The sequence below is a fragment of the Cryptomeria japonica genome, chromosome 10 (assembly GCF_030272615.1).
Source record: "Cryptomeria japonica chromosome 10, Sugi_1.0, whole genome shotgun sequence".
NCBI lineage: Eukaryota > Viridiplantae > Streptophyta > Pinopsida > Cupressales > Cupressaceae > Cryptomeria > Cryptomeria japonica.
The window spans coordinates 913,017,379-913,026,826 of NC_081414.1; the positions used below are offsets into that span (position 1 = coordinate 913,017,379).

Here is a 9,448-nt window from a genome sequence, read left to right on the forward strand (position 1 = left end):
CTCCTATTTTTCTAATATTTCCCCTAATTTCATGGGAATGACATTTCAATCTTGTCATAATTTGTCATTCAATCAATTTTGCATAGCAATCTTGTCAATTTTGTCATAATTTGTCAATCAATCAATTTTGCATGTCAATCTTGTCATAATTTGTCAATCAATCAATCTTGCATAGAAAGTGTCAATTTTGTCATAATTTGTCATATTTGTCATTCTTGATTTGAAATTTCCTTTCAAATCTCTTCATGCTAATCTTGTCATCTCTCCAATTTGTCTGTAAATTGGATGAGTTTCTTCAATCAAAGGATCAATTAATCACATTATCGAACTAATCACATTTTCAGAGAATCAATCACGCTTCTAGTATCCTTACGTTGCCATTTCATCTTGCTTTCATGCTATGCCTTTGCATTTGTAGGTGAGATCCACAAACAAAGCAATTTGAAGGAGAAAGAAGGACAATGGAGAATTATGGAGGAGACATTCATGTTTGTAATGGTTTGCATTTGATTTGAATGTCTTGTTTTCATATCTCTATTGAATGTTTTTAGGATTTTCTTATCATTGCAATCTGGTTTTTGTGATTGAGCTAGTTTAATGTCTGTTTGCTTTGATGATTTCCAAATTCCTATCTACACAGATATTTGTATTCTTTGATACATGTGGTATTAGAACCATGAATACACATTCCTTCTTGCATTAGCATTACTCCAACACTTAACTCTATCATTGGAGCATCGTGGAGCCAAACAAACATCATCATTGCATCTAGAAGGCTCAAGAAATGAAATATTACCTTTTGTATCATAAAAAACAGTAAATTAAAAATTTTACAAATTTTTCGATAACACTAAGCTTTTGTGTAATATGGTATTGTACATAGTTGTGTGATACAAAAAAGTTTGCAAAAAAATGAAAACCAAAATTAGAAAAGGGCTAAATAACCCTCGTCCATTTTAGGACTTTTAGTCAATTTATTTTTGAGGAATTCTAAAGGTCATTGACCTTTGTTTAGGTCTATTTTTTAATTCTAAAGGCATGTAATTTCACTATTTTTTTCTCATTTGTTTGGAGCTTTTGCATAACCATATTTGGCTATTGCATGCTTGATCCAGGGGTTTCTTTGCCATATTATGTAGGTTATTTTGTCATATCAAGGAAAAGGTCTATGTTGTGGTCAACTCAAAGGTCTAGTGGCCATGAGAAAAATCCTATAGCGCCATATCTTGTATAGTAATCATCAAAAAGGTGATTTCAATGGAATCTCTAGCCTGGTCAATTTTGGGAGAGGCATCCTTTTCCTTTTAGCTATTATTTGGGATTAATATATCAATCGAGTTCATTACCCACTCATGCTATAATCACCTCTATACATCACAATTTTACAAAGATTTCCTCATGCTAATCCCTGAATACATTATTCTTGTCCTTGAGTTTTCCATGGCGATGAATTCTTGGCTTAAATTTTGTTGGGCCAAAGATTTCTAATTTCCTTTTGTTTTTATCCATTGTTTAGGAGTGTAAATACATGCTTGCAACACATTTGGAAAATATATCCACAATACCTCTACATGACCTATGAATCTCATTTTGAATTGTCATTAGAACAACAATGATGTAACACTCTCCAAAAAATCGAGTCCCTTAAGATTTGACTTTGCCTACATTCTTTACCTCATCACCATTAGATAGTTACAGTTTAGAAAAAAAAAACCTCAATTACTATTATATAATACCTCTTGACATAATTAAAAATTAAAAAAATAATTATTATTATTTAAAATTGTAAATATATAATTTATCATTAAAAAGGTTAATTGGCTTGTCGGCTATCATACATTTCCTAAAAATTTACAGCAATATAAATTAATATCCCGTGGGCCGTAACTGCTAGCCGGCAGTGTACCTCGTTGATTGGCAGCAGCATTGTTTTTATAGTTTATTTTACCAATTTTTTGTTTGTAGCTTGCAAGCCCTAGTCATGGAGAAACACCCAAACTTTTGCACTTGACATACATGTAAAGAGGTTGAAACCCTTCCCAGCAAGCATTGAATTCTGTCAAAATTTGAGGGCGGTTGCCCAGGGTTAAAACGCCAGAGACCCCGGCTGAGGCCATGGCTTCCTATTCTTGAGCACCCCGCAGCTGCTTTTCAGCAACCAGTGCGGCTGCAAGATCATGCTCCCTCTCGGCTCCTGCTGCTCAACTGCCTCTGATTCAAGTGCTCCTTCGAACAAGGTCATAAAAATGGAGAATGATGATGTGCAGAGCAGTTGGAGTCTTCATGGAAATAGGGATATCACCTCGCGCTATGAAATTCTGGAAAGGGTGGGCAGTGGGACTTATTCCGATGTATATAGAGGCAGGAGAAAGGAGGACGGGTTGATTGTAGCCTTAAAGGAAATTCATGATTACCAGAGCAGTTTGAGAGAGATTGAAGCCCTTTGCAGGCTGAGATTGACTGGGTCCCCAAATGTTGTTTGGCTTTATGAGTGGTTTTGGAGAGAGCATGAAGATGCAGTTTTGGTGTTGGAGTTTTTGCAATCTGATCTTTATTCTGTAATTAGGTCTGCAAAGAAGGATGGGATGGGAATTCCTGAAAGAGAGGTTAAGACATGGATGATTCAGGTCTTACAGGGAGTGGCTGATTGCCATGCTAATTTTGTCGTCCATCGTGACCTGAAGCCTTCCAATCTACTAATTTCGGCTGATGGAGTTCTCAAGGTTGCTGATTTTGGACAGGTAAGTGAGATATTCTTATTGCTTACTTTTTAAGTTGTACGGTTGGGTGTTGCAACAAGATCAACCCTCTTTTGTAGCTGCCATTGTATGTATTGAGTTGTTATCATTGAATTTAAATCTGAAATGCTCTAGAGTTATAATTCCATATAGGGAAACAATACTCTATCTGGCTGTCCTGTACTATATTTTATCATCCTGTAGGAATAATAGAGTTTTACTCTTGAAGTTCATTTCACTTTCAAGTTTTCTGTAAATTATTTCTTGGTTCAAAGTTTCTTTTGATTTGTAGTATTTACTTAATTAAATATTTTAAAACTCTCTATATAATTGAAATCCCCACTTTACAAAATTGGAAGCCCTGCTGCACCTGCATTAGCACTGCCGTTATTTGTATTGAGTTGCTGTCATTGAGTTTAAACCTGAAATACACCAAAGTCATGAATCCATCTAAGAAAACAATACTCTATATGGCTGTCCTGCACTAGATTTTATCATCCTATAGGAATAATAAAGTATTACTTTTCAAGTTCATTTTGTATCCAGCATGTACATATTCAATTTTTCTGTAAATTATTTCTCGGTTCAAAGTTTATTTTGATTTGTATTATCTCCTTAATTGAATATTTCAAAACTCTCTATATAATTCAAAACTTCCACTTCACAAAATTGGAAGCCCTGCTGCATCTGCATTACCACTGCCATTATTTGTTTTGAGTTGCTATCATTGAGTTTAAATCTGAAATACACCAAAGTCATAAGTCCAAATAAGGAAACAATACTCTTTATGGCTGTTCTGTTCTAGATTTTATCATCCTGTACGAATAACAGGATATTACTTTTCAAGTTCATTTTGTATCCAGCATGCACACTTTCAATTCAAAGTTTCTTTTGATTCATGTTATTTCCCTAATTGAATATTTCAAAACTCTCCACCGCACAAATTTGGAAGCAGTGCTGTACCTGCACTACCACCCATTTTCCTGGAAGCCTTGGTTCAAACTTCATAGTAAGGCACATAAAAACAAAGCCTAATGATTTTCCTCCCCGAAGCCAAACAGATATTATGGAATCTCTGCAGTACTCTTTTTTTTGGGAATTCAGCAACATTCAAGAACTTGAAACTGATTTGGAGGTTTACACCTGCAGGCAAGGATTTTAGAGGAGCCTGTTACAAATTCGACAGGAGAATGTGAACATCCAGATGATATGGTTGTGGATGTCTTGGGAGAAAGAAGATTGGAGAATAGTGTTAATGCTGAAAAACTGCCAAATGAAGGGGATGTAAATTCAACTTCTGCAACTGAATCAACTTCTGAAGGTTTTGCAAAGCCTGGACACTCAGATTTGGGGTGGAAAAATGAAGGCATGGCTGAGTCTGAACTTACTTGTGGTGTGGGAACCAGATGGTACAGAGCCCCAGAATTGCTGTATGGAGCAACAGTCTACGGAAAGGAAGTTGATTTATGGTCATTAGGCTGTATCTTTGGAGAGCTGCTGATTTTAGAACCTCTATTTCCTGGCACTTCAGATGTTGATCAGCTTAGCAGACTGGTTAGAGTTCTAGGGAGTCCAACTGAGGAAAATTGGCCTGGATGTTCTAATCTTCCCGATTATGGGAAGATTTGTTTTCCTGGTAACTCTTCTCATTTAGGTTTGAAGAATCATGTTCCAAATTGTTCCGAGAGTGCCTTTTCTATCTTAGAAAGACTTGTCTGCTATGACCCTACAGCTCGGCTTAATGCAGCAGAGGTTCTTGAGAATAGATACTTCATTGAGGAGCCCATTCCTGCCCTAGCACATGAATTGAAAGTTCCACCACCTCAGAAAGATGATGAAATATGCTCAGATGATGAATGGGACAAAAGGAAGAATGATGAATCAGATTCAGATTTTGAAGGCATGGATGGTTTTAATGTGATTCACTCAAGTACTGGTTTCTCAATCCAGTTTGAAAAGTTCCCATAAGCACTGATCAAGCTTTTTATGATTCTCTAGGTGTTGATGTGCATTGCAGAATGAATTTAACATGATTATTAATTAATGGATTCTATATGCAATGAATTACAGATATAATTGGATTGCAAATTTAGTGGTAAAAGTCTTTTTCAAATCCCTACCCTGTGATTCATCACCTTCTCTAGCTTGGTCTAAAGGGTTGTCAATTGGTGCAGACAACTAATGAGTCAAAGTGAACCTATATATATAATGAATAAGATTTCTACATTGTAGATGAGAACATGAATATGAAAGATACAATAATCAAAGAAAGATAGATGGAAAGAAAAAATGATTAATAAAGATACAATTTAGACAGCTCATCATTATGAAGGATGCCGTAATTACCAAAGGGGATGAAAAAAAAATGACTAATTAAGATACTATTTAGGAAAAATGCGCAAATATAACTGATGAACTAAAGTCTGTGAAGGAGGTACAAATGAAGCTATAAATGCTGACAAAGTAGTAATTAGCCAAATAATCTTGATTAATTGATAAGAATGTACTACAAAAGAAAATACTTAGCAAGCTAGCTTGCTTATTTTGTCAATTTCAGAGTTACATTTTCAATTGGATGCTGAGATGAAAATAGCTTTCTCTGCCAGTGATTACCTATCCTACATGCCCAAATGTAGACAAAGGTTAACTTAACAGCCTAAATGTCAAATCAGTATCGATGACAAAGTTAATAATGGCTCAGCAGACATGGACAGAATGTATTAAAGACCCTACTGAGAGGAATTTAGGAAGCAGCTATTCTGGCTCCAAAAACATGGTACGTTTATATGGAAAGTGCATAACATGAAAGTTAGATGCACGTTATACACTGTTGATTTTGCAAGCTACGGTTGCGATTTTCCAAGTGGTCAATAACATGATGTACGATTTAACTGTTTTGGAGCCAGTTTAGCTTCTACCAGGAATTTGTCTGTAAGAGTTCATTCAAGCGTCCTTATTGGTTTAACATTTTATTGGTTTCAACTCTAATAAAACATATATAAATATTGTTTGGATATCTCAGTTTATAGTGAGAAAGTGGGCTGAGAAAACTCTTCTAGTGTTTGACAATAATACTTAGAGCATCATTGTTGGCTTAATAGAAATATTATCCAAGAAATTTGGGTGACCTTGAAAAGACCTAGAATCTCTATTTATATTAAAAAAATCAAATTCTTGTTCTATGTAGGATCCAAATAAGATTGGATAAATGTAAGAATAATTCATGATATTCCTTTGCATGTATTTATAAACCACATCTTTTTCACATCTTAGTTAATTTAAATATTAAGTAACTTATGATCTTTCTTTTAAAAACTAATTAAATTGTAGAATTTTTAAGTCTACTGTAAATGGTCATGAAAGGGTGGGAACAACATAGTGGGCTCTAACATAAAAAGTTTGTTTTGGCCATGTTCTCCATTTTGAAAACTTTTGTTTCTTCTCTTTAAAAATGAAGACTATTGTTTCTGTGCTGCAATGGAAGAGAACAACAAAAAGTTGGAAATAAAGACAACAATACGAGGTTCCAGATTTAGGAAACCTCATACACTTTAAGCTTGTAAAAGCTTGGGTAGGTGAACCCTTTTAAGACTATTTTCTCACAAAAATATTAAATGGTTTTCAGAAAACCAGTGTACATTACTGCAAACTTTCCTTATTGACCGGTAAAACTAAACCTAGATGGAAAGTTGATTTAACTTTTGAAAAGGATCACAAAATGCACCCAAAAGACCAACAGGTAACCAGTGCCTTATCTGGGCAATAGAGTCATCTACAACAGATTGCAAATTGACAAAAGAAACTTGTACACAAATAAAAAATTGCTGATCTATCAACTTTGAATATGCCTGACATATGCAAAGTCCTAATCTGTACCAAACTTCATCATCAAATCCACACCAGAAATACTGATATCAATGACTTTGTTGAAAGTATATTTATATTTTCCTCCTTAAGAAAAAGACTAAAAACAACTTCATTAGATGCTTAACGAATCATTCAAGTAAGCAATCCTTGATTGCTTAAATGGAATGAACACCAGTACAATGACATAGAGACAATACAAATCTGAGTTTAAATTCTCTGGATTGTATATTTTATTCCTCTGTAAGAAGGTTACAAGTACTTCATATCTGACTCAGAAATTGCTAAGAAAAAGGCTTGTATTGATTTTGCTAGAGTTTTGCTACAAAATTTGCGTCCCTTTTCTAGGTAGCCTTCGTATCCTTTTATAGGAATCAAGATGCAAAAAGCTTCGGACTACCTAGAAGAAAACTCTTACCTTAATTGTCATTTACTCCAAAAGTTACATTGCTGTGCCGTTGCAGTTGAGGGAGAAACCTAACTTTCTTTCTGGGATGTGTGCTTCATTAATTCACTGGACATTTATTTGGAAAATGGCCGAAAAGGTAGGCTCCTATTACCCACAATCGGCTGCAACAATCGACATCTTCATAATGCCAGGGTATCGTCTCCTGCTAGAGCATTGATGAGTTCTTATCTAAGAAAACACACAACCGCACACCATTATGTTCTCTGCACATCTCCTTGAATACCTCTCACCAACTTTTCACTTCAAAACAATATCTGATGGGATTTGCACATCTCTGCCATCAATTCTTTTGAATATTTTAAATTTTGGCGCCAACGGACTAGGAAGACCACCTTTCTGAGCACCTTTCCTTTAGTCGCTATGTCGCGGCGTTTAAAGTTTGGACGTATTTCCATTGCGGTACATCGACAACCATCCGATCATGGAAAACTAGCATGCCTGTTAACTTTCTTGAGTAACTCACTCCAAATAGGCCCCACCACTTGGTCTCTGATCCGTTAAAAACTTAACTGCTACCACTAGTTGTCCGCCCTAACCGCTCACCTTAACTACTGGCATTAACTGCTGTCTGGGCCTGCCGCTAGTGGTTTGTCGCCATGTCACAAGGAATAATCATCGGGCATCTTCGTGTTGCGGTATAGCGACAACTGTTGATCAACATTGGACCTGCCCGGTCATTAACCATTCTAACCTTTAGAGCGGACCCTTTATCTATTTCACTCGTCTGCAGAACCCTGCCATGTTTTGCCTTTGGATTGCCTTTGGATTGCCTTTGGATCCACCTACTCGCCACTTGGACTTGCCACTGGACTTGGGCCTGCCTTGGTTCTTCTTCTATACTCTGCCACGTGGCACATCCCGATTCGTTCGTGAGTCTCACTTGGACGGCCACCTCAACTGCCACCTCACCAGTCGCTATGTCGCGGGGGATAACAATCAAGCATTTTCATCTCGCGGTATAGCGACGACCGTTGATCTTCCCTCAATCTGCTCGATCTTTAACACCCGAGCCGCTCACCTTTTCCGCACGTGCTTTGTCGCCAAGTCACAGGGATAACCGACGAGCTTCTTTATCTCGCGGTATAGCGACGACCATTGATCTTCCGCAACACTGTCCGATCTTCCTTGATCTACTCGACCATTAACCTTGGTTGATCTACTCCCTTCTGCCGTGTGTCACCACGTGACACCCCTTGATTCGCTTATGAGATCCCCCTGGGCACCACCTGTCTGCCGGGCTTGCCTCGTGTCAGACTTTAGTTCGCCACCTGATCCACCTGAGCACAACCTTATTCGCCACCTCAGCGCCACCAGACCCACCACTTCCTTTGGTTTGTTCGGCATCAGTCTTTCGGCGAAACTCCCTCCCTCGGTGAGTCGTTCATATGTCTCATCGAACCTGCAGTTTCATCAATGTCCTTATTTTATCGGCAGGACTAAGTTGGATTTCTTCGACGTGCCTTATGTTGATGGAACTGAGCCTTCGACAAAACCTTTTGGAGATCCATCGCGGTCGAGGTTTGTTCGATAAGTCACTTTGAGTGACATGCCACCTGTTCTGCCACGTGTTACCACCATTGGACCTTCCACTGGGACCTAGGCCAGCCACCTCATCAGCCACTGGACTGCCACCTCATCAGTCGCCAAGTCGCGACGATTAACAGTCAAGCACTTTCGCATAGCGGGATAGAGATGGCCGTCCAATCGACTGCAACTTGCTCGCTCGTTAATTTGCCCTTTTACTACAAAATTTGGACGCCTTGAGATGCGCGCGCATGCAGAGTCCACTAGGCCACGAGCCACTTCTTGCCAAAAGCCCATAAGCTTTGACACTAAGGATATATGCGGCTGTGCATTTAAATACTAAAATGCTCCTCCCTGCGGCCAATGTGGGATAAATGGTCCTTCAGGCCCGACGACTGAAACTGCTTGGAAGTTTCAAAACCCTTACTTCCGCCAAGATGCATTTGCCAGGAAGTTTTAGTTGTTTGCTCAAATGCCAAATTGGGGGGAGGGGGAAACAAACTTTCTACCTGCCATTGCATTTGGTCGAAAATTTGAAATGCCTTTACTTTTCACAGGCACGCGAGGAGAAGATGCTGTCTTCATTTTCATGCGATCGAACTAGGCTATTCAGGTTAATACATTAGGTGCCATACTGAAAGTGCAGAGCAAAATTTTGAAATGGGCCTCTTAAACTAACAAAATTTTATAGGTCCCAACAATGGCTCTGACTGGGGATGGTTGGATGCAAGACCAACACAAGAATTTAGCAAAAACTCTGGAACACAGACCAACAAAATCCTAATGAAAGAAAACCTAAAATATATATAGCCTACAACTACTGTGCATGGACTGAAACAGATCAAGAGAAGTA

General features: G+C 37.9%; 1 protein-coding gene across 1 annotated transcript; it reads left to right on the forward strand.

Moving 5' to 3' along the window:
• Positions 1-1,903: 1,903 nt before the first annotated feature.
• LOC131061712 (cyclin-dependent kinase F-1) lies at positions 1,904-4,826 on the forward strand. Its single transcript, XM_057995524.2, has 2 exons — positions 1,904-2,741; positions 3,888-4,826. The coding sequence occupies exons 1-2, from the start codon at positions 2,178-2,180 to the stop codon at positions 4,704-4,706; spliced, it is 1,383 nt and encodes a 460-aa protein (XP_057851507.2). The 5' UTR covers positions 1,904-2,177; the 3' UTR covers positions 4,707-4,826.
• Positions 4,827-9,448: the final 4,622 nt, after the last annotated feature.